At 39.9% G+C, this 26223-nt stretch overlaps 1 protein-coding gene across 1 annotated transcript in view; it reads right to left on the bottom strand.

Annotated features, from left to right (window-relative positions):
- Positions 1 to 18033, bottom strand: part of IL12RB2 (interleukin 12 receptor subunit beta 2) — a 92713-nt gene extending 74680 nt beyond the window's left edge. The window contains exons 1-3 of the mRNA XM_050763965.1: positions 17992 to 18033; positions 5649 to 5756; positions 4207 to 4494 (exon numbers count right to left, since the gene is read on the bottom strand). Coding sequence (XP_050619922.1) covers positions 4207 to 4494; positions 5649 to 5724 — 364 coding nt within the window. The 5' untranslated portion in view covers positions 5725 to 5756; positions 17992 to 18033. The remainder of the gene's footprint in view (positions 1 to 4206; positions 4495 to 5648; positions 5757 to 17991) is intronic.
- Positions 18034 to 26223: the final 8190 nt, after the last annotated feature.

Raw genomic sequence — 26223 nt, 5'->3', positions numbered from 1 at the left:
TGTATGTAGACATTGAGTACCTCCCACAAGCCAAGCACAGTGCTAGCTGTGGAAACACAAAGATGTACAAAGCAAGCATGGTCCCTTCTATTGTAAGGTGTGTATTTTTAAATAAAGCTATTTTATAGTGAAAGACAGGACCCAAACTAGGAATTTCTTGGACAAAATGGAGGTCAGAGAAATACTTAGATATTCAGGCATCCCATTTTACCCTAATACCCAGACCCACACGTAGATACATATTTCCTTTAGGTTAGATAAAATGAGCATACTACAGAAGTCCTAGCTATTGTCTACACTAAAAAAAATCTGTAATTGATTAAATAAATGTCTTTTTTGTCCTTAGCATCCACCACAGACATAGGCACAGGAATGCCCACTGTGTGACCTTGGACAAGTCAGAGCTTCAGTTGAATCTATAAAATGGGTATAATGATATCTAGCTTATATAGTTTCAATAGAATAATAAACTTTTCCTTTAAAAAAGTCTCTTCTCACTGAATGCAGTGGCTCATGCCTGTAATCCCAAGACTTTGGGAGGCTGAGGTGGACAGATCACTTGAGGTTAGGAGTTTGAGACCAGCTTGGCCAACATGGTGCAACCCCTTCTTTACTTAAAATACAAAAATTAGCTGGGCATGGTGGCACATGCTGTAATTCCAGCTACTGAGGAGGCTGAGGCATGAGAATCACTTGAACTCAAAAGGTAGAGGTTGCGCAGAGCTGAGATTGTTCCACTGCACTCCAGCCTGGGTGACAGAGTGAGACTCCGTCTCAAAAGAAAACAAACAAACAAACAAACAAACAAACAAAAAACACTGGAGGCTCTTGCTGGAAGTAGAATAAGGAATGTTGCCAATAAATTCCAACAACAAACCTTTGAGCTCTTACTAGGTGCCACACTCTGTGCTAAGCACACTATGTGCATGACGCCATCTAATCTGTATAAATGACTCAAGAGGGATGCTTTCAGATTAACCTCATAGAATGGATGAAGAAGCTGAGGCTCAGAGACGTTAGGTAACATGTTCAAGGTCACATAGCTAGTAATTGGTACAGCTGTTTGAGCCAGTTCTCTCTGATTCAACATCTATTCTTGTTCCATTTTATGAAGCTGCCTGGGGCATCAGCTTCCTCTAAGGCATACAGACTGGAAACATCAGAGTCTTTCTCAACATTTCCTTTTCATTTTCTACAGCCAGTTAGTCATCAAATTCAGTGGATCCTACTTCCACCAGGTTTTGAGTTATCTGTTCCCATATTTGGTTCCCATTGCCACTGCCCTAGATAAGGACTTGATCACTTCTTCCTGGACTATTACAATAGTTTACTTTTTTCTCAGGGACTCCACACAGGTGGTCTGAGAGTCATTTTAACTTATAAGTTCATATTTAAAAGTTAGAGTCCTGGGCCAGGCACAGTGGCTCATGCCTGTAATTCCAGCACTTTGGGAGGCCGAGGTGGGCAGACAGCTTGAGCCCAGGAGTTTGAGCCTGGGTAACATGGTGAAACCCTGTCTCTACTAAAAGTACAAAAATTAGCCAGACATGGTGATGCATGTCTATAATCCCAGCAACTTGGGAGGCTGAGAGGGGAGGATCACTGAGATTAGGAATTGGAGACCAGTCTGGCCAACATGGTGAAACCCCCCTCTCTAATAAAATATAAAAATTAGCTGGGCATGGTGGTGCATGCCTATAATCCCAGCTACTTGGGAGACTGAGGCAGAAGTATTGCTTGAGCCCAGGTGGCAGAGGTTGCAGTGAGAAGAGATCATGCCACTGCACTCCAGCTTGGGCGAGAGCGCGAGACTCCATCTCAAAAAAAAAAAAAAAAAAAAAAAAAAACGAAAATCTCTTCCTTGTATACATATGTACCCATGTACACATATACATTTAGATATGTTTATATGTATTTATACAGTGTATACTTATGCATATACACACACTAGTCATGACTGAGTCATATAGAATACTATATTAACTTTTCATTTTCTGTATAACTTTTAATCTTAGAATTAGTAATTATCTTGTTTTTCCATTTGTTTAGTTTTCTTGTTAATAAAATTTCAAACTTGCAAGCCAATTATCTCAATCACTGTTCAATATACTGCAATGTATTGGCACTTCTATCCATTTCATCTGCTTAAGGACTTCTCTCTTGGAGCCTTGTGGATTTTCCAATATAAGACAGGTTGCCTCCATGCCTGGTACCTAGCTGTCATTCTGGGACTGCTCATCCTTAGTGTCTCCTAAGTTCCTTCTTTTTTTCCTTTGGCTCTCTTGTTTCTTAGATTTAATGTTTTCTTCTTTCTTGTCGAATGACTTGGGTTGGTGGAGCATAGCCTTCATTAGTTCCCTGGGAAAGGGTGCATGGGAGGAAATATCTTGAGCATAGTTTAAAATGTCTTTATTCTACCCTCACATTTGACTGACACTTTGAGGATAGAATTCTAAGTTGAAAAGAGTCTATAGTCAGGACTCTGTTGCCTTCCACATTCCAGGTTGCTGTTGAGAAGCCTAAAGCCATCACCTAAATGCCTCCCATGGGCCTTGCATGGGATTAAGCACTTTGCATATAAGAGGTCTTCTAATTACTACGACCATTTTATGAGGTAGATGTTATTATCTTCATAACACAGATGGAGAAACTGAGGCTCAGATAATTTAAGTTGTGTAAAGTACACTGCTACTGGCAGAGCTGAGATTCAAAGCCCATGCTACTTCTACTGTACCACAGGCTGTCAATGCTGAGTACACGACTCACAGTGGTATGAACAGGAGGCCCTGAGCTGGAAGGTGAGTATTTGGCCTAGTTTATACCTCCTTCCTACCAATGATCTGCTTGGTCATTTGCTTGGTCTTCGGCTCAATGCTTCTGGGGGCCCTCCAGGAAAACTGCCTGGTACCAACTGTACATCTATATATCCTTAATGGTCACAGAGAAGAGGTTTCCATCTTTCCTGGACAGAGTCTCATTGAGCTCTATATCACTACCTTTATGACAGAGACCATGTCTATGAGACTTGGTCAGCCAGCCTGCTAGAGCAATTCTTCCTAGTCTCTTCATGCCTCTTGTCTGCCACCCCAAAGCTTCCTTGGAACCACTGAGGCACAGGGTGCCATGGAATCCCTCAGGGCCCATGCTTGCTCACGGGCTTGCCTGGTTGGACCTGCAAGGCTGTGGGCCCACAGGTTGCGAACTGCAGGTAGGTGTGCTGCTGGCTGCTGGTTCATCCTGTGCCCTGTGGCTCATGCTGCAGGTGTCAACTCTGACAGGTTAGTTCTAATCCCCCAGCAGCTGCCTGAAGGGACCAGCAATGCAAGCCAGCAGTGTGGGAAACTGATCCCCTGTCAGGTGGACTTTGGCCAGTGGGACATAGTTAAGTTCTTCTTTCTTTCTCTTGTCATGAGATTTCTATATGCTCTTTCTGGGAATGTTCCAAAGAGTATAAACAACCAGCTGTATTTTCTGTTGAAGCTGTGGCCGGTTCAGTAATGTTACTACCTGGTATTTGCCTTTCTCCCTTTCCTGGCTCACTCCTTCCCTCTTGCCTCCCTGGGGCTGTGTAACTCCTCTGCCCCACACCCCCTTCTCATGAATTGTTAGCAGGTCAGGTTTTTTCTTTACTTTTTTTTATTTCGCTGGAGTCAGTTTTCTAGAGAACTGAGGAAAAGATAGTAAGTGTGATCAATGTTTTATTTTACATTCTGCTAAGTATGAGAACCAGTGGTCTAGGTGAGCATGGATGGAAGAACTATTTTGGGAGGCATTAAGTTAGGTAGGGCAAGAGGTGCTGCTCAACTCTGTGTAGTCATCCTGGGCTGCATAAGTTTAAAAAGACATCTCTTCTTTCTTTTTAGGAGGCTGTAGCTTTAAACATATTCTCGTAAGTCAAAAAGGCATAAAGACCCAACTGCAGAGATCCATTTTTTCTGCCACTGGAGTTAAGGACAACGATAAATGGTTCTGATGGAGAGAGAGAGACAGAGAGAGAGAGAGAGAGAGAGAGAGACTTGGCAAATAAGATTCCAATTTCTGAACTCACACTGAAGCTTTCATGTCAGTATCAAAATAAAATACTTCAATGTGGTGGGAAAAGAAAGAACATTGACCTGTATTTGGGTTTCTGCTTAACATCAAATACCAAAAGATCAAAAATACCAAAAGATCACCAGTTTTAAAAATTCAAAATGGAATGCTCACCACCAACTAAGATCTCTGCTCCACATATTTGAATTTCATCACTATTGATACAGGCCAGTTTGCAGACAAACAAGGTTGTACCGAGGGGAAGACCTGTGACTTGAGCATTGAGGGAGTGGCCATGGTGAAAATTGATTCTTCTGTCAAACTTGTACAGGATTAACTTGTTACGTCTGGAATAGGGTGAGCAGCCTTGTCTGGGCTTCAAAGAACATGAAATATTGACAGTGGATCCAAGTAAAATTACACGGGAAGGCTTCACAGTCACATCGCCTCTCTTGCACTCATCTGCAATAAGATACAAATGCAATATTTAGCTGGTGATAATAAACCCATTTCAAAATGAAGAGTTTATGTAATTCCCCAAAACAGGGTAAAATTAACCCCATCAGATCATGCAAATATAGTTAACCTACATGTCTCTGGTTATAATAGTGATGTACAATGAGAACAGAAGGTAAACATATTGAAGTCTAACTGTATTTGAATGAAAATATGCATCCTTCTCATAACAGTAATACTATAATCAGAACTATAACCAGGAAAGTGGTTAGACAGCAGGATTGGAAGAACATTCAGGAACACAGTTTTGGGAAAAACCAGCCTCTCTCATATGCAAATTATTTACCAGACTACTAAAGCCTTCACAGAAAAAAACACATTTGTTTCCATCACCATTTATGATTTATAATTTTTGTTTAAATACTTGTACCAAGAAAAAAAAGACAGTTTTAAAAGAGTATTTAAAAAGCATTGCAAACATTGTGCTACTGCACTCCAGCCTGGGCAACAGAGCCAGACCCTGTCTCAGAAAAAAAAAAAAAACTTGTGGAGGGTGGGAGGCAGGAAAAAAAAAGTACTAAACAAACCAACACAAGAACAGAAAACCAAACACCGCATGTTCTCACTCTTAAGTGGGAGTTGAACAAGGAGAAGACAAGGACACGGGGGTAGGGGTGGGCATCACAAGCCAGGGCCTGTCAGGGGGTGGGGGCTGGGGGAGGGATGGCATTAGGAGAAATACCTAATGTAGGTGACGGGTTGATGGGTGCAGCAAACCACCATGGCACGTGTATACCTATGTAACAAACCTGCACATTCTGCACATGTACCCCAGAACTTCAAGTATAATAAAAAGAAGAAAACAAAAAAAAAAAAAAAAAAAAATGTGCTGAAATGTAAAACATGTATTTGTGATGCCTAACTGGGTTACCAAGCCACTTTCTTAGGAAGAAATAAAATAATTGGACCCTTATATTAATCATTAGTAGAAATTAAATTAAATAACTACTATAGACAGAACCAGACTTATCCACTTAAATGACAGAGATTGACTACAAAAGACCAACTACCAGAACATTTACCATAAATACATACTTCATCTGTAACTGAGAATTTAAACCACAAATTCTTCCACGGAGTGACTTACAGAAATATCTTACCTATTTTTGCTTTAATCAACAGCCACATGGTTATAAAAATAAGTGCCAGTGAGCATCGTCTAAAAGTATGTGCCATCAACAATCGACTCTGGTATAGAACTTTGTATTCTTCCTTGCAAAAGAAGACAAATTCATTCATGTTAAATACATTCAGAAAATACCACAGCCAAAATAGCTCAGAAGAGCTTCAATTGCCACTTGATTTTTCTCCATCTTATTGAGATTTTGTTATTTTAAAAAATGACATATGCCTTTGAAATCAGTAAATCAAATTATCTTGGCCACCTTCCAAACCCCATCTCTGTGAAACTTCTTGGGGTCAGCAAAGGATTAGAGAAAGAATTTGGATGTCTTAGTCCATCTGGGCTGCTGTAACAAAATGCCATGAACTGGGTAGATTATAGACATCAGAAATTTATTTCTCACAGTTCTGGGGGCTGGCAAGTTCAAGATCAAGAGGTCAGCAGATTCAGCGCCTGGTGAGGGCCCACTTCATAGATGGTTCATAGACGGGGACTTCTTGCTGTGACCTCACATGGTGGAAGGGACAACAGAGCTCTCTGGGATCTCTTTTATAAGGTCACTAGTCCCATTTGTGAAAATTCTACCTTCATGACCCCATCACCTCCGAAAGACCCCACCTCCTAATATCATCACATTGACAGTTAGGATTTTAACATATAAATTCGAGGGGGGCATAAACATTCAGGCCACAGCAATGGGCTTTGGGGTCCTTTAGCACTGAGTTTAAATACTTGAGACCATATGCAAGTTGCTTAACCTATCTGAGACTTAGTCCCACAGAACACTTTTATTCTTCTTTTCCTTCTAAACAAGGCTTCATCATCAAACCACACAGAGTAGTTTGACTAATGAGAGTTTCTGATCCAGTTATGTGATTCTGGAATCAGTAGATTGAAAAATGGCTCATAACCCATCTGGAACTTAGTAAAAGATTGATCTCTTTGGCAGTAAAAAAGGAATTCCAAGGGTTGTTTGGGTTTTCTAGAGAAGCTCGTTTACTTATTTGTTTTTTAATTACTTATTTACAGAGTGATTTTATCTTGAATGGGTCAGAAAACATAAGCTGGCAATTCTGATCTGTTTCAAATTCAAACCTAAGGAATGGCTCTACTGGTCAGTAACAAATTCTTTAAATTCTATTAAAGATAGGCCAAAAAATCATAAAGTAGGCTGGGAAGTTCTGTGGTGTCAGTCCACTAAAAAGTAGCCAATGCAAAGCAAAAGTTTACCTCTTAACCCCATACCTAGACATATGCCAGAAAATATTGAAGAGTTTCAGAAAATTTCACTTACTCATTCAATATGGATGGCTGCCTTTCATGTGCTAGGTACACTAAGTGCTAGAGACACAGCACTTCTGTCCCTATGGGGTTCTTTGTTTCCTCTACCTCTAGCCTAGTCATCATTCAGGGAAACTCCAAATAATATTAGCATATTAGCATAAGTCTTTGCTGGCTACCCTTTGTTTTCCTCTTGATTTTTAACTCTTGGAGGACCTTAGCACACTCAAGGTTTTTTTTTTTTTTCTATTTCTACTTTCTTTGTAGGTGATCTCACCTGGTCCCCTGGCTCTAGATGTTATCTGCTAGCTAAAGATTTCAGAGTAGATCTTCAACTCACACATCCCCCTGAGCTCCAGTCTCATCCATCTGTCTCCTTTGCATCACCTCTTAGATGTCTAACAGATTCTCAGTATTAAGGTGTTCAGTCTAAATTCTTGTCACCCTTTCTCCAAATCGGTTCTTCCTTCAGCCTTTTCTATCTTAGTGAATGATATTCTCATCCCTAAGTGGCTAAAAACACCTAGAAGCTATCTTTGATTCCAATCTTTTTCTCATTTCCTACAGCTAAACCATCTCTAGTCCTGTCAACTTTACCTCCAAAATATTTTACAGATCAATGCACTTCTCTCCATTCCAACTGTCCCTTCACCCTAGTCCAAACCACTGTCATCTCTCCCCTAGTCTATGCTAGCCCTCAACGTGTCTTTCCAGTCCATCCTTGCCCTTTCTAAGCCATTTCATATAGCCAACTACCTTTGAAAAACATAAATCAGATCATGTTACCCGCTGCACACCACCACTATTTGAAACCCTTCAGCAGGTCCCTACTGCTGTTAGAAAAATATCCACAGCCCACACCACACACAGTCTCTCAGCCACTGCATGGCCTCACTTCTTCCCATCTTGCCATCATCACTTACATTTTTGCCTGGTTCACTCTTTTCCATTCACACTGGCCTTCAGACTGTTCCTTGAACAATGCCCTTTGCTGCCTAGAGAACTTCACGTTTTCCAAATCCTCTGCTAGAATCCTCTTCCCTAGCTTCTTCGTGTGGCTGACGTATTTACACCCTTTAGATTTCAGCTTATGTGTTACTTCCCCAGAAAGCCCCTCCCTGACCACTGTCTCTATCCCTCCCACGCCCTCCCTGACCAATGTGGTCTTCCCCAGTTGATTTTTTACGCATCACCTTATTATTGTCTTCATGGCACAATCTGTAACTACCTCATTTCTTTACTTAATTACCTGTTTGTCATCTGTCTTCTATACTAGAATATAAGCCCCATATGAGCAGGAACATTGACTACCTTGCTCACTGTTGAATACCAGCACTTAACACTGGGAAACAGTAAGTACTCAATAAATGTCTATTCAAAGAAAGATGCGAAGGAGGGAAAGGAATATGATCTTTAGAAAACTCCCTATAAACATCCCTGTGGTAGGCAGGAAAATGGCCCACCAAAGATGTCCATGCCCTAATTCCCAGAATCTGTGAACAGGTTACCCTACATGGCAAAGACACTTTGGAGACGTGATTAAAGTTAAGGACTTTGAGATGGGAAGATTATTCTGGATTAACCAAGTGAGTCCAATATAATCACAGGAGTCCTTAAAAGTGTACAAGAAAGGCAGGAGAGTGGGTCAGAGAGATATGATGTACCAAGGACTCGCTCTGCTGCTGCTGGCTTTGAAGTGGAGGAAGGAGCCAGGAGCCAACGAATGTGACAGCGTCTAAAAGCTGGGGATGGATCTCAGTTCACAGATACATAAAATCTATTTCTTGTGAGTCATTGTTAAAACATTTGAGAAGCACAGATTTAAGCCAAAATCTGCCGGTCTCCCCGTCTCTAAACCAAAAGTCCAAGGTCGTGGAATACAATGGCCTCTGTGAGCTAATTTCTGTGTTTATCACCAGCCACATCCACCACCGCTCTCTTCTGACACTACCATCTAGTGACACTGAGCTGCTTATAACCCTGCCCGTCTCATGCCTGTTCATGCCTCTGTGTCTTTTCTTCATGCTATTCTCTTTACTTTGCCACTATTTTTAGACTGGGTGAGTCTTATTCATCCATCTAAACTCAGTTCAGACACCTTTCATTCAGTTATTCATTCAATAAATATGTATTAAGCAGCTGCTAAGTGCCAAGGCCTTGGGATATGGTAGAGAACAAGACAGAAGGGATTTTAGCTTTCATGGAAACAACATCCTGGAGTAGAGAGGCAAAAAACAAAAATATAAGCAACAACCCGGTAATAATAAAAGAAGGACATAAAAGAGGAGAGACCCCGGGGAGGATAGAGACTTGTCAGCAAAGGCATTTGTAGGAGGCGAAGCTTGGGCTAAAATTGGTGCTGGCCAACCGAAGATGTGGGAACACTTTTCCTCACAGAGGAATGGTGAATGCACAGCCTGGAGGCAGAGGAACGAGCTTGCCAAGGGAGAGGCACAGAAATAAGGTCAGGGTGGTTGGAGAAAGTGACTGCAGGGAGAATGGTATGCGATGAAATTAGAGAAGATGTCAGGAACCAGATTTACTATGGACTTGTTTGCCAAAAAAGGGAGCCTAGATTTTACTCTCAAATATATGGGAAACCACTGGTGTTTAATTAGGAATTTTACTTATTTAATTGAGTTTTAATTGAGGGTGTAACAAGATACAAGTGACATTAACACACACACACACACACACACACACACACACAACTCTGGGGACGAGGGTGGATGCAGGCGACCAGTTGGGAAATGACTGCAGAGGCACAGGTAAAATGATGATGATGTGGTCATCAGGTGTAGTAGTGGCAATGGAAAGAAGTGGTCAGATTTCAGGAAGCCTTACTTATGTCTTCAGGTCAGAGTGAACCCTCCTACCAGTATCCTCAGAGCACCCTGGCATCTTCCCATCTTAGCACGTACCATAATTAAAAAGAACTAATTTATTTAGATACCTGTCTATCTCCTCCATTTCCTTGCAAGCTCCTCAGGGGCAGAGAACACAATTTGTGGCACATAGTAGGCATGTGCTGTCCTGGATAAAACTTAAATTGTGTGTGTGTTCATCTATTTTACTTCTAGTTTAGTTTAATGCAACTACATTAAAACTACTTACATTAAATCTTATTCTACTACATTGGGATTGGATTAAGTTTTTTGTTGTATTAGTAAAGGTGTTAAAATATACTCTTCTGACATATTGACGATTGGAGTTAAAGGCACTTGAAAAACAGCAGGTGCAAGAAGATCACTTTGACTTTTCTGCTGTTTCTTAAAATAAGAAGGTAAAATTCCCATATGAAAGACATTCCCTGTACTAGAAAGAAAGTCAACAACATCTTTATCTTCAAGGATGAGAAGTTGAGACCGAGAGAATTCTGTACAAACCTTAGCATCCCCACATAATTTAGTCACATTTTTATAGTTTACTATTCTTTGCCCAATCCAGTATTTAAGTAACTGACTCTCACTACTTCTTTAGGTCTTCGTTTCTTCATGTCTCCCATGTCCCATAATATTTGTTGAGTAAATTTGTATTATTTTTTTTCCTGTTAACCTAATGTCAACTTAATTCTCAGACTCAACCAAGACCCTAGGAGGGTGGAGGGGAGTTTTTCTACCCCTATAGTAGCTATGCTAGCTGCTGCATTAAAATTTGGAATATTCTGGTATAGATAAAATTATGGATTGAACTGGAAGATAACTAAATGAATGGCTACATAGGGATTAAGAAGGTTTCGGCTTCCTAACTGCAAAAGATATCTATGGCACCCCTTTGTAGAAATTTTCAACATGGATCACAATTTATGAAGCTATAACATTCTCCAAATAGTAAAATACTCAGATGATAATTATAAGGATTTTAAAAAATGGATATATATGAAATATGTTTTTTATATATTGTGTCTGATTATTAAATAGGTTAAAATATATGTGTATATTATATAAACATATATATGTATATGAAATGGGTAAAATGGAAGAAAAATTTGAGTTTATATAATGGTACATCGATCCAAACACAAACTTGCTGATTTTCTCTGACTACCAGGTAAAAATAGCTTCTCCATTTATGAGAAGTTCAGAATCCCCAAAGACCTTCAAGTAAATGAAGTATCTTCCAATAAAATGAAACCTCCTATAACTGTAAACATCCTTCACATACCCTGCCTAGGGGGTAAATATTAAAACAACAACTCTATCTTGAATCAGAAAATCAAAGAGTGTGCTATGTCATTGACTCATCACTCAAGTTGTGACAGTTTCCAGATGGTGAAAACAACGTCTCAGATCAGGAATGGGGGTGGGGTGGGCGGGAACAAGCCAGAAATACACCAACCGGCAGGAAGACAGAGACAATTACTCCCTGACCAGCCTCTTTCCCCATTGCTCTAGAGAGAAGCACAAAGCATGCAGCTACTTCAAAATTGTATTGTGCTAGGCTAGGAAAAAAGAAACTCTTAAGTTTCCTTTCACAGGTGATAATCTCATGCTGGCAGGAAAACTTTCTACTTCCAAATTCTTCTGTAGCACCGTATTAAGGTCAAGGGAAACAGTGGTATTAAGGAAAAGAAAAAGGTGAATGAATCTCAGTTCTGCTGTCTGCTATTGACTGTGAGAGCACCATTTCCTCATCCCTTACAATAGGTATAGTAATACCTAGCTCGACAAAGTTACAGTGACGATTAAGGCAAAGTTATTGTGAACAGTCCATGGTGTTGTGGATTCATGAGAATACTTAGCACAAAGTAGGAACCCCACTGAGACTGGTTCCTATTTCCCCTGCTGATTCCCTCATTTGTATTTCTTTGCTAAATCACATATGATTTTCAGTGTACTAGAGTTGTATGTTTTCTTAGGCCAGGTAAAAAAAATCTTAATTCCTAAGACTATCAAAGAACTTAAAAAGTCAGGGGAGGAAGGAGCCACACGAGTTACTAGTAACTACTGTGTGCTGCTGCTCCCTTCCCCTCCAACAGCTGACATTTCAGTCTGGGCTACCACAGACAACCAAATGACCAAGTACGCCTCAAGGCTGGTTGTCATATAAATGCATGTTGTTAATGATCAGGTGACTAAACGAGGCAAAGAACAAAATTTTTCCCTTCTGCCTGCAAAGCTACTTACAGAGATATGTTTTACTGGTAGCAGATCAATATACAGACAACACTTCAGAGGTCATTTATTCCCTACTTTACACATGGATCACCGTGGCTTAGAAAAAAGAGGGGACTTGTTCAAGTTCACATTAATAGCAAAATCCAGATCAGAACCTCTGTCTCTCTCTCTCTCTTTTTCTCTCTGATGCAGTCCCATTCTGTCGCCCAGGCTGGAGTGCAATGGTACCATCTTGGCTCACTGCAACCTCCACCTCCTGGGTTCAAGTGATTCTCTTGCCTCAGCTTCCTGAGCAGCTGGGACTACAGGCGTGCGCCACCACACATGGCTAGCTAATTTTTGTATTTTTAGTAGAGATGGGGTTTCACCATGTTGGTCAGGCTGGTGTTGAACTGACCTCAGGTGATCCGCCTGCCTTGGCCTCCCACAGTGCTGGGATTACAGGCATGAGCCACCGTGCCCGGGCAGTCTCCTGATTTCTAATCCAACATTACTTCTAGATGTGAGACTGCTTGTAATCAATAGCAACTGTAGCAGCATAATACTAAAAATAATGTTAATCTTAACACTATACTAATATTAATGCTGCAATTTTTTGATCTCTTACTATGTTTCAGGCATGATGCTAGGCACCTTACATACAATCTTTATGATACCTATCTAGTAAAGCATTTATAATGCCTAATGCTTTACTCTTCAGAAGGTTGACTCATTACTTCTGATGCCCACCTCCCTCAAAAGAGGATGAAACAACAAAACTCAGCGCACATACAATATGTAACTGTGTCTAATGCTATTCCACTATGGTGATGGAAAAGGATAATCAAATGAAGTTACCCATTAGCTAACCTTCTCTTCTTCATTAATTTTTTCTGAGTTATGGGCATGAAAATGAACTGGTTTTCATTCTAAGTCTACCCTTTGGTGAAAGAATGTAACAAGCCATTACATGGGCAAAAGTCCGTCTATCAGGCCCCATCATCAAGTCAGCCCCATTCATAACGTCATGTTAAATGGCTTGAAGGGGAAGAAAAGTAAAACGCGCAACCTTCTCTACTTTTTCTTCTTTCTATTCAATAGTCCAAGCACTGTTTACATGAGCCAAATTTAACACACACACCTGCTTTCCTTTTTGTGCAGCTGATGAAGCTCCCTGGAATTTTCTCTAATTTCACTGGTAAGCATTTGTAGTCCTATGGTTCCTCTTTAATTTCACCCAAGTACAGGAACTTTCTTTTCTTGCTCAAATTCAGGAGACTTCTGAATTTTTGTTCCTTTTTTTTTTTTTTTTCAAATTCAATGTGCTTTCTCTTTTCCCTCTTTATAGCTTATTTTTAAAAACTTCCTTTATGCTTTTCTCTCTTCTATTTTTTCTGGAATGTTGTTTCTGTCAATTCTGTTCGTCTTTATTTCCATTTTAGATATATCCCATTTGACATAATAGACTCCTGAAATGTTGTGTGTAAACAAATCACAGTTGAAATGAATTTATCCCACCCCAACCCCTGAATCGTCTGTACTGAGAACTATTTTATCCTATAGATTGAACAAGCATTTATCCAATATAACAGTAAAAAGAAAGAAAGAAACAAGACATGAATGGAGTCTTGGAGAAACAAGACACTTTCAAATAAACTACATGACATTTTTTCTTTCTTTGAATAGCTCCCATAAGCCTAAAACTTTCATGGCAAGTGTTCAATAAAGCTTCAAAAACTCCAGCCTTCTCTGATTCACTCTCTGTATCCTGCTAGACCTGTTGATAAAATCAGCTGTCTTCTACTGGGAAGGATGATGTGCTGGAAAGAGGCCCCGGGCGCCACGCCTGTTTCCTCCATTTCTGCCTCTGTCACCATGGCAGCTAACTTCATACTTCAAAGCTTCTTTTCCTTATTTTAAAAATAGCAATTGACCTTTATTGAGAAAATTAAACCTCTTTCACTAACTTTTCTTCCTTAGTTTATTGGAAAGGTTTTTTCTTTGACATCCTCAATCTGGAAGTCTCTGTTTATGGACAATGGCAGGAGGTTTATCCTTGGATCTCGGGTATCCAGGACTTGCAAAGTCCTGGCCAAGTTTTGCTTTACCTTGTAAGCAACCACTGAGTGTTTTCATAAAGTACTATAAGGCATTAACATATTAAAACAATTACATTGTTTTGAGAATTTTCTAAGAATTTCACAATTAAGATAATTGGAGGCACACTTGGGAGGGGAATTAAAGAACTAAGGGTAGTGATCAGCATCCCACCGTGTTTCCCCAGGTTTCTCATATAAATGAAGAATTCAGTCAAAGTCTCTACACTAACAACGCTCCATCTCAGTATCTCCTGATATTTTACTTAATATGTTGCTTTTCCTGCATATAACTGCAAAATAGAGGTTAAAAGATTCTAATTTTAATAATCTTTTGTAGACATTTACTTAGTAGTTTATCACTGTGCAAAGCACATAATTTAGTTGTTAATATTTGGTCAAGTACATAATGTAATGATTAGTATCCTATTTTACAGATAGAAAAATCTGTAAGTTGACCAAGATAACCCAGAAAAACCACACATAAATCCAGAATTGGATTCGAGTTACATTTTATGTTTCCCTTCTCGCTCCATGAGCACCTGAGAAATAAAAATCCAAGCTTGATGCTCTGTTAGTCGAACTGCTTTCCCTCTTCTACTGGTTTAAATTCTGCAGGAATAGGCTTACTCCCCTCATTTATTCTCAGCAAGCCTCAGGGCTCCCATGTTGAACCCACAAAGCTACTACCTCCAAGAGGAATTGAACCATGTTTACTCTCATCACCTCAGTCCAAGCTCCTAGAAGAGCCTCCTGAGCAAGTGGAGTAGTAATGAAATGAGCAGTGGATCTGCTCAGGACACCGAAGTCTAGGCTAGGATAACTCTAGCTGTATGGCCTGTATACAGCTCAATCAATGTTACCTCACTTGACCACTCAGCCTAAGTTTCTTCATCTGTAAAAAGGGAATAAGAACAGCACCTACCGGACGGGCACGGTGACTGAAGCCTGTAATCCCAGCACTTTGGGAGGCTGAGGCGGGCGGATCACGAGGTCAAGAGATTGAGATCATCCTAGCCAACACGGTGAAACCCCGTCTCTACTAAATATACAAAAATTAGCTGGGCGTAGTGCCGTGCACCTGTAATCTCAGCTACTCGGGAGGCTGAGGCAGGAGAATCACTTGAACCCAGGAGGCGGAGGTTGCAGTGAGCTGAGATCGCGCCACTGCACTCCAGCCTGGCGACAGAACAAGACTCTGTTTCAAAAACAAAAAACAAACAAAAAACCAGCACCTACCTCACAGGATTATTGTGAGGGTTAAATGACAAGCTGTTAGCAGAGTGCCTGGTATATAGCAAGAGCTCAATCAATGTCACCTGCTATTATTATTATGATAAGAAAAAAGGCAGTATAACTTCTTTTCAGTGACACTACGAGAATTAAGTTAGATGGCATTGCTTTTGACTCCTCTCTTTGCCCTCTCATCTGGTTTACCACTGAAAGACTGATTTGATTAAAACTAGATTCAGTAACTCCTAACTTCATGCCACCTATCATTTAAGACATATTAAGTATTCTCAAAATTTTCCCAAACAATTTTGACTTCATAGGTCATGAACTGGGCCTTACGTTTCTTTATATTCACTAAGTCTAAGTCCAGCAAATGCACTGACCATAATGTACATGTTCAATACTTATTTGGAAAACAAAAACAAACCACTGTTACACTAGTGAAGAGCACTAGAAACTTTCTAGAGCAAAGGAAATTGTATAAGACTTCTTTTGGGATTTGGCTTTGTTTTTTTTTGAGACGAAGTTTCATTCTTGTCAACCAGGCTGGAGTGCAGTGGCGCGATCTCTGCTCACTGCAACCTCTGCCTCCTGGGTTCAAGTGATTCTCCTGCCTCAGCCTCCCGAGCAGCTAGGATTACAGGCATGTGCCATGATGCCCTGCTAATTTTTGTATTTTCAGTAGAGATGGGGTTTCACTATGTTGGCCAGGCTCTCTCAAACTCCTGACCTCAGGTGATCCGCCCACCTTGGCCTCCCAAAGTGCTGAGATTACAGGCATGAGCCACCGCGTCTGGCCATTCTGCACACATTTATATGTAGGAGTTGACAGCAGTGCTGTGAGTATAATTACAAAGATGACAAATAATTTAGTAGAGAGCAAACCAGGTGAAGCAATACAAAAATAAGTCCACAATTGAGAAATGATGCCTCATACCTACTGTACTTGGAGGATTCTTCTACCTTAAAAATTATACATGTGCTTTAGAATTTTTTTTCACACTAAAACTCATTCTAACACAGGAAAAATTCTGTTTGTCAAAGTTTGGGAATTTATCAGCTTATATAACCATCATGACATTCAAGACGCATGACATATGGAAAACAGCATATTGCAAACTTCTGGAGCCTGTTGTGCCTAACAGATAGTGTAATGTATTGAGGATTTCACATTAAAATAGGGAAGAAAGTGCTAGCTCTTAGCCACTAAGGTCCTTTTAGTGGACCTGAGTGTTGGACTTTAGTGTTGGACAGAGAAATAGGGCACTGGACCATTCCTATTAATGGAAAATGAGAATCCAACATTTGTTTGCTCAAGTGGAGGTGGGTATAAGGTTCTGAGCCAGAGAGGTAGAAACAGAAGGAACACAGTTTTGAGCCAGAAACCTGTCACTCTAACTGTGTGAAACATGTAAGTTTCCACATCTGTAAAATGGGAATACTAATAACAGTTTCACTATGTTTTTAAGGAATTAGATAACGTATATTCAAGAACCAAATACCTAGTAGGTGCTCAACAAAGATGTTCATCTACACAGAGCACACACATAGTAGATGATAATTATCTAGAGTTTTAAAAATGGAGAAAAAAGGACTAATTTTGCCCTGTTCTTTATATATATGTGCATATATATTTAATATGTATATATTTAATATGTATATATTTATATATTTTTTAATATATGTATGTATGCATGTATTTTTAAGACAGAGTCTCGCTCTGTTGCTCCGTTGCCTAGGCTGGAGTGCAGAGGTCCCATCTTGGTTCACTGTAACCTCTGCCTGCCAGGTTCAAGCAATTCTCCTGCCTCAGCCTCCCAAGTAGCTGGGATTATGGCGTGAGCCACCCTGCCGGGCCCCTGTTCTTAAGCAAGATCTATTTGTATGCTTTTAGGTTACTATTTGTAAGACCTGAATCTAACGGTACCGATACATAATCACGTACAATGTTGACACTGATATTTAGTGTGTCCCAGGGAGGTGAGAAGGGCCTCATAGTTCACAAAGGAAGAGGCATTTCACAGAAGAGAAAACTGAGGCTGGCCAATTTGCTTGCACCAGAGCATTGCTAGTAACTGGACAGCAGGGTCAGTCCAGAGGTCACAGGAAAGCCTGCTGAGACAGGGATAGTTCACCCTCATCCGAGACTATGGAAGGCCCCCCCCAATATCTTACATTAGATACATTTTCAAGCAATGGGAGCCACGCCTGTGGGCCTGAACCAAGGCTGGACCCTCAGGGGTGCCCTCTGCCCTTTCCCAGTCGCCGTCCCCTCTCTTCCGTGTGAGCCCACCTCTCTGTGCCCGGCCCGGAGAGTACCTTGGAGGCTCAGTCAGCGCGCTCCCTCCCCTCCATCCAGCCAAACCACAACCCAGTACCTCCAAGTGAACATCTGTGCCCAGGGCGTTAGGACTGTGATGAAGAGAAGCCATCTGAAATCATATTGGAAGATTTAAAAAATAATATATATTTTTTCGTTTTCTTAAAGAGAGAAGACGTCCCCGAAGTCTCCTCGGGAAGACGGGAGGCACGGAATCCCGGGAACGCAGACACCCCGCTGGTCAGGGATCCTGGGGTTCTCTCTGTCCCCCACCCCGAGCCACTGGTCACTCACCGCGTGTCGCCTGCCCGCGGGCGCGGTCCCAGGCCGGCGGGGACCGGGTGGCTGCCGTGCTCTGGGCCGCACGTGTCGCGCTCTCCGCTGGTGCTCAGGCGTTGCCGGTGCCAGCGCCCGCCCTCCAGCCTCCGCGCCCGCCACCCCCGCGCCACCGACTCCGGGGCGGGCGCTGCAGCGCCGAGGTGCGGGGAGCTGGCGGCGAGTGGTGGTCGGGCCGGGGCTAGGGCCGGGGCTGGGCGGTGGCAGCCGGGCGGAGAGAGCTCGCTTCTCTGTGAGCGAGTTCGGCGCCGGACGCGCAGTGGGGCGGGCGCTGTGGTTTCCACCGCGCGGGTCGAAGCGGGCTCGGGTGGGATTCTGCCACTTGTGGGCTCTGCTGTGTCGCCTTGAGCAAGATAATTCTCTCTCCACGGTCAGATTCCCTTCATATAAAATGCGGATAATAAAGCTTGTCTCACAAGACGGAGCAAAGGTTGACCGAGGTGAGGTGCGTTTATGCACCTGTATGATAGGCGCTACAAAATCATGTTCTCAGCGTTCACAGACACAGAGAAGTGGCACTTTGTGGACGGTCATCAGGGAACTTTCCTCGCAGATGTCCTTTCTCTGTGCTCTGCACCGCCCAGCTCTTACCACACCTGAGCGCCAAAGCTTCCCAAGTGGACTGCTCACAAGACCGCCCACTGGAGTGCGGGCAGAACATACTGGAACTTCCATTTGTATTTGCCATCTAAAAAATGAGAAAAAAGTTAAACCCGAAGAGATGGCGTGTCACCACGCCCGTATAGGTCCCATGTTACAAGCGGTGCTCTCAGGGAAGAGGGAAAACTGCCCACAGTGCAGAGGGGTCAGCAGCTGTGCCTTTATCTATGACAATATTACTTAAAAAAAAACCAAACAAACAAGCAAACAAACACGTTTGTTTAAATTTATGGAGACAGAATCTCACTCTGTTGCCCAGGCTAGTCTCAAACTTCTGGCCTCAAGCAATCCTCCCGCCTCACCCCAAATTGCCCCCCAAATTGCCTCCCGCCTCCCCCCAAATTGTGGGGATTACAGGCCTGAGCCTCAGCGCCCGTCAACAAAATTCCTTTAAATCTAAGACTTCCTTAATTATAAGACATACCATTATTTATGCACTGGTAAGAAATAAAAAGAACGGCCAGGTAAACAACGACAATGCTTTCTCAACATTTAGAATCTTTTAAACTAAAATTTTATTTAGTTTAGAGATTTTATTTATTTAGATATATCTAAATAAACTTTAGATTTTAGACATACGTATATTACCTATCGATTTTTTTTTTTTTTTTAAAGTCCCCCTGCTGTGGTCTCTGGAGTTTTCTTCTAGTCCACTGAGCCCAATCCAGGTTTGCTGAGCTTGCACAATAGGACAACTACATACCACACTTCTGGGCATTACCTTAAAACCGCTCCCAAATGAGATGTTAAATATGAAAAATGTACATCTTAGAATCAACAATGTACAGTAGATTGTCTTTATGGGATTGTGACATATTGTAGTTTACAGGCTTTAGTAGTTTATCTACATGAATAATTTTACTAAAATCTTTTAAATTGTAGAATCTTAATATTACTTTGTAATGAGATGATACATAATTGTAAAAATCGTTTGTAACAAAGTTTTTAAAAGTTGTCTTAAAGTGAGTCATTTTCTTTATTTTTACAAAAAAACACACAAATATCCTAAATTTGCTGATTTTTTTTGTATTGATATATGGTTCTCAGTATATGTTATCTAATAGATCTTTTTGAAGAACAAAAACCCCAGAGGTTTATTTGTTATTGTTTCTTCAAGGTAATTTTCACAACAAGTGATATGTTGTTATGAAGGGACGATTTGAAAACAAGTATTTCAAAGTGTTGCCATTATTGTGTGTTTTTCTTACTAACGATTATATGATTGTCATCTACAGAAAATGCTTTTAAAAACTTGGAAACAATTTGCTATTTTGTTTCAATCTTTTAATTGAGCAGTTCAGTGGATTTTGAATCCATTTGTTAAAAAATATAAAAATGCTGCAGCTTCTCATTAATTTAAAATGACAACTGATTGATATGAGAAATAAGATTATTATAGCCAAATGTTATAACAATCTTGCATAATTCATGGATTTTTCAATACTTTTTAGTGAGAAGGAAGGCTTTTAATTTTGTTAATAAATCAATAATTTCAAAAATGTATTTGATTCTTTATCTCATTTAAAAATTTAATTTATATATTGTGTGTGCATGTGTGTGTGTGTATGTGTATATATGTGTGTATACATATATATACACATATATATGTATACACACATACATATACATATATATACACACATATATACACATACACACACACACGCACACACAAACATATAAATACGCATATACATATGTTTCATAAGGAAATAAAAAAACAACCAAACATATGTTGGGAAGGTTTCTCAAAAATGCTTTTTTTTTTTTTTTTTTTTTTCCTGAGGGAGCATACCATATAAAATGTTGGAAGACCACTGCTCTATTAACTTCTAATGGTAGCATCTCACAAAATTGCTGCAGTCAGACACAAAATGGTGTTCCAAATGCATCTGAGGCATATTCTTTGAGGGAACAGATGAGGAAAGCACTTGAGTCTGGTTGTTAAGCAAGCACAACAAATTATGAGAATACAATAAGATGCAGGTAACAGTGATAGCCTTCTTTATTCTCTTCTTTTCCCTAGATGCAAGAAAAAAGAAGTCAGAAGATGACCACTTTTACATAAATATTATTTGAGAAATTATCATGCTCTAGGTCCATCAGTATATTGTTTAACTTAGAGTTACATTATCAAGTGAAGACTTGCACTGATTGCTATTGATAACAGTTGCTCTTTTATCCTGCATGCTCCCTGGATTATAAACTCTATGCACTCAAGAATCCCTTATCTTCAGCATCTGGCACACTGAGTGGCACAGGGCAGGTGGTCAATAAGTATTTATTGAATTGAACTGATTTGTTCTGGAAAGATCCCATTCCTTTTGGCCAATTCAACAGGATTACAGGTGTTGTCCAGTCTTCACACTTTTCAACAGTTAAAAATTAGTTGGAAAATTAAATATAATTTTTCTTAGCAAGTCAGTAATCTTTCCGGATGAAATCACCATCTGTAGAGGCCTTTCTATGTCCCCACTTCCTTTTTCTGCCTTCTCCTCCTATTGATATCTGGGAGTTTCACTAATACAGGCATGGCTTTTGTCAGTGGTTGCCTGTCTAGTTAGAGAAAAAAACAAAACAAAACAAAAAATAAAAACAAAAAAAAAAACTTGCTTCTGTGCTTTCTAAAGAATTAACACTGGATGGTAGAGGATGCCTGATGAAGCAGGAGTCTAATATACAACCCAAAATGTCAACTATGATTGTTAGGGTAATCATTTTTAAGTCTATGGGTATGATACGGTCTTCTGTGTACCTGTTAGGTAAATGAATGTACTTGCAAATCAAAAGCTCAATTAAGTGGATAACCACAGTGACAGTGACAAAGTCTTTTCTAGGAAATACTAGTTCAGTTTCCATTTCTGGTATAGTTCCATTACTTTAAATGTCTAACTTGGTTCATTGCTGATACCAAACACCCTGAAAATATGTAATCACACTATTCTATGAATAACTGAGATGTGCTTTTCCTAAAGTGTCACTTGTCAGGGTAAACACTAAGAAGTGATTGCTAACATAGTGATTTAAGGCATCAAATGAATGCTGGCACTTATTAAACTTGGTGAGAAGGTTTTTAACATCATTTTAAACTTTTACTTATAATGAGGAAACTCAGAATCTAAGATTAACTGTTCAACATTACTGCCTCATTTTGTAAAAGTTTCATTTCTAAAACTTTTTACTTTGTTTTACTCATCTCTCCAAAGTATTAAACTTATAGGACACCAACATAACTCCTGAATATATTTGTAGAGTTATGTATGGAAAAAGTTTCTGTAAAATTAAAATAGCATGATACCAGATTCTCAGATTATTAATAATCTCCATCATTCTTAAGATGTAGACTTATACATTCTCCACAACTGACATTTAACAAGCACAAACATTGTTTGCAGATGAACAAACTGGCCAGGCTCAGTGGCTCATACATATAATCTCAGCATTTTGGGAGGCCAAAGCAGGTGGATCTCCTGCAGCAAGAGTTCAAGACCAGCCTGGCCAACGTGGAGAAATCCCATCTCTACTGAAAATACAAAACTTAGCCAGGCATGGCGGTGTGCACCTGTAATCCCAGCTACTTGGGAGGCTGAGGCAGGAGAATGGCTTGAACCCAGGAGGCAGAGGTTGCAGTGAGCCAAGATAGCACCACCACACTCAAGCCTGGGCAACAGAGCAAGACTGTGTCAAAAAAAAAAAAAAAAGATAAACAAACCAAATGGAAATTGCCATGTCTCAGAGAGGAGCAATGCATTTTCAAGAGGCCTTTAGGTTGCTGGAAGCCTTGTTAAATGAACATAAAGGTTAAAGAGTAAAGTGAGAGACGAGGCAAATTTAAAGCTGTGATAGCTGCAGGGTCCTACACAACATAAATTTTATTCACAAACTGGCTCTGCTATTCTTAGCAGCTAAATCTAAACATATGTTACAGGATTCACAGATTCCATCATGTCATGGCTGGTTATCTGATCATCAGAGTCAGAACTTTTGGTGGTGTAAAACTATGGCAAGTTCTTATAAAAAGGAGAGAGATTTGCATAAAAGGCAAATTTCTCACAAACATAAAACCACACATATGTTCCTCATTTTGTTGATGTTGTTGTTTGTTTGTTTTTGATTTGTTGTAGAGTACATCAACAGAAGCCCCATGAAAAGTACTCTGAAATGTGGATGTATAATCATTAAGATTCTTTTCTACATTCCATTCTTCTGGCTTCAAATATCCCTATTTTCCATGCTTCTCATACATAGAAAATACTCTGATTTCCCAAATGAGACAACCCAAAGTCCTGTCCAGTCATGGCATCCAGCTCAGAGCCAAGCTCTCTGAAAAATGAGCACTGGTGGCTACCTAGTGAGATGTGCCTCCTCCGGGTCCACAGGCTATACACAAACAAGTAAAAAAAAAAACCCAGGTTACCTGCACCCCCTACCCTTCCCTGCCCCACTCCAATGATGTAAAATGGTGGAACAGGGACAATGAATGCTCAGCTTAGGAAAAGGAGAAGCATGTGACACACCAGAAGTCATTGGTCCAACGTACCACTGTCTTCAGTGGGGAATGCATTCGTTTTTTATTTTGGCCTGTAGACCCTCTGCTAAAACTGAGGCAGGAAGAATCTCAATTAAGTATCCTTTTCTACGAATCAAACACTGCAGACTAGTATCAAATTTTAATATTATTTCCTTTCCCCTCCAGTCTCTCCTTCCCAAATAATAGTTTTATGAGACTCTTTCCACATTTTTCTCAATGCCTTTATAGATGTATAAAAGCATTTTAGATATTTTTTATATTTAAACCATATAGAAAATATATTCTATGTTTAAACAAATTGAGCTATTCTATTTCCCTATCTATCCATCCATCTTTTGTTTTCCTTTTACCACATGACACAAACTTCATTCCATAATGAACACAGTAGAGCTCTCATTTTTTTCTTTTTTCCTCTCTCTCTCTCTCTTTTTTAGACAGAGTTTCGTTCTGCTGCCCAGGCTGGAGTGCAGTGGCACGATCTCAGCTCACTGCAGCTTCTGTCTCCCGAGTTCAAATGATTCTCCTGCCTCAGCCTCCCAAGTAGCTGGGACTACAGGCATGTGCCACCACACCCTGCTAACTTTTGTATTTTTAGTAGAGATGGGGTTTCACCATGTTGGCCAGGCTGATCTCAAACTCCTGACCTCAAGTGATCCACCCACCTTGGGCTCTCAAAAGTGCTGGGATTACAGGCATGAGCCACTGCGCCTGGCCTCATTTTTTTCAAAAGCTACAAGTATTCCATACCATGTACGTGCTAAGACTTAGTCAACCATTCTCTTATTTACAGGTCTTCAGGTTTCTAATTCCCACCTGCGCCCCTGCCTCCCCCAAAATGCAGCATACTCACCAAAATAAAAATATTCTTACACATATACTTGTACAAATATATGGTGCTTTTATTTGTGGGTAACATAATCTCATATGTAGCTTGTTGAATCAAAGAATATGAGCTTTTTCACTTTAATGGATTATGCCGCATTACCATCCAAATTGTAGTAATTCATACTTCCACTAGCATGCCACATTATCACTAATAGTGAATGCTATAAATCTTCTATAATTATCAATCTAACATGTGAAAAATGATATTTCATTGCCTTACACTGTGTATCTTTGATTGCAAACATCTTTTCATATGTCTGATAGTTTAAAAATATGTATTATTATTAATTTATCTCAGTCTACCTTCAAATAGTATGCCAGTTTATGTATAATACAAAACCTTTACAACAGTATGCTTCTATCCTTATATCTTTTGCACGATTTCATTGTACATTTTACTTTCATTTATGTTTTAAGCCCCAGAATACATTATTACTATTTTTACTTAGTTATCTTTTAAAAAATTAAAAAATATAAAAACAAAAATTTTCTATATTTCCTCATATATTTACAATTGCTACTGCTATCTACTCCTTTGTGTAGATCAAAATTTCCAGCTGGTAGCATTTCCCTTCAGCCTAAATAATTTATTTTAATATTTCCTATAGCATAGGTCTGTCCTTGACAAACTTTCTCAGCTTTTGTGTTCTTAAAAATTGTGTTTGTTGTTTTTTTTTTTTTTGCCTTCATTTTTGAAGAACTTTTTTTACTCTATGTAAAATTCTAGGTTTACTTCTCCTCCTCCCAGCATATTAAATACATTATTTCCTAGTCTTCTGGCTTGCAGCATTTCTGTTGAGAAGTCAGTGTTAAGTCTAATCTTGCACTCCTGTGTGTAATTGTTTTTTCTCTTAATGGCTTTCAGATCTCCTTATAATGGATTTTCAACTATTATATTATGATGTGCCTTGGTGTGGTTTCCTTTGTGTTTATTCTGCTTAGTATTTATTGAGCTTCTTGGATCTGTGGTTTTGCAGTTTTTGCTATATTTGGAAAACTTTTCATATTTATTTCTTCAACTGTTTCTTCTGCATCGCTAGATTCTAATTACATAATTTTGGTGTGTTTGACATTGTCCTACAGGTCACTGAGGCTCTATTCATTTTTTTTTTTTTTCAGTCTTTTTTTTCTCTGCTTCAGTTTGGAAAAATTTCATTGCTATATCTCCAAGTTCATTGCTTTTTCTTCTGCAATGTCAAATTTGTGAAATCCATCCAATTAGCTTTTTATATAAGATATTAAAGTATTTTTCAGCTCTGGAAATTCCATTTATTTTGTATAGTTTCGATTTCTCTCTTTTTTTTTTTTTTTTTTTTTTTTTTTTTTTTTGAGACGGAGTCTGGCTCTCTCACCCAGGCTGGAGTACAGTGGCCGGATCTCAGCTCACTGCAAGCTCCGCCTCCCAGGTTTACACCATTCTCCTGCCTCAGCCTCCCGAGTAGCTGGGACTACAGGCGCCCGCCACCTCGCCCGGCTAGTTTTTTGTATTTTTTAGTAGAGACGGGGTTTCGCCGTGTTAGCCAGGATGGTCTCAATCTCCTGACCTCGTGATCCGCCCGTCTTGGCCTCCCAAAGTGCTGGGATTACAGGCTTGAGCCACCGCGCCCGGCCTCGATTTCTCTTATTATTAGTTTTTCCCTTTAAATCCTCGAGATTTTTATAATAGTTGTAAAATCCTTGTCTCCTGTTTCTGTTATCTCTGTTGTTTCTGCGTCTATTTCTATTGCGGACTTTTCTCCTAGTTATGAGTCTGATTATTTGTGCTCTTTGCCCATCTAGTAGACTTTTTCTACTGAACCCTTGAGATTGTGAATGTTGCATGACCTGCAAAGCCTAAGATATTTGCTATCTGGCCCTTTAAAGAAAAGTTGCTGTGCCCTGCCCTAGATGTGCAGAATTGTGTTGAGTGAAATTGTCAGTATATAGAGTTCACAGTATGCAAGTGTCTTTTTAAGTCCACATCCCCTTTTAATTTTTTATTTTATCTTATTTTCTTTTCCCCTCATTTATCATTCATCTCAATGCTATTCTTCTTTCTACTCCATAGACACTCTTATTTATAAATATTTTTCCAATTCACATCTCTTGTGTTTATTTACATACATATGAATCTG

This window comes from Macaca thibetana, chromosome 1, assembly GCF_024542745.1.
Source record: "Macaca thibetana thibetana isolate TM-01 chromosome 1, ASM2454274v1, whole genome shotgun sequence".
Lineage (NCBI taxonomy): Eukaryota > Metazoa > Chordata > Mammalia > Primates > Cercopithecidae > Macaca > Macaca thibetana.
The sequence above is the reverse complement of the archived record's forward strand: the minus strand, read 5'-3'. Positions and strand labels throughout refer to the sequence as shown.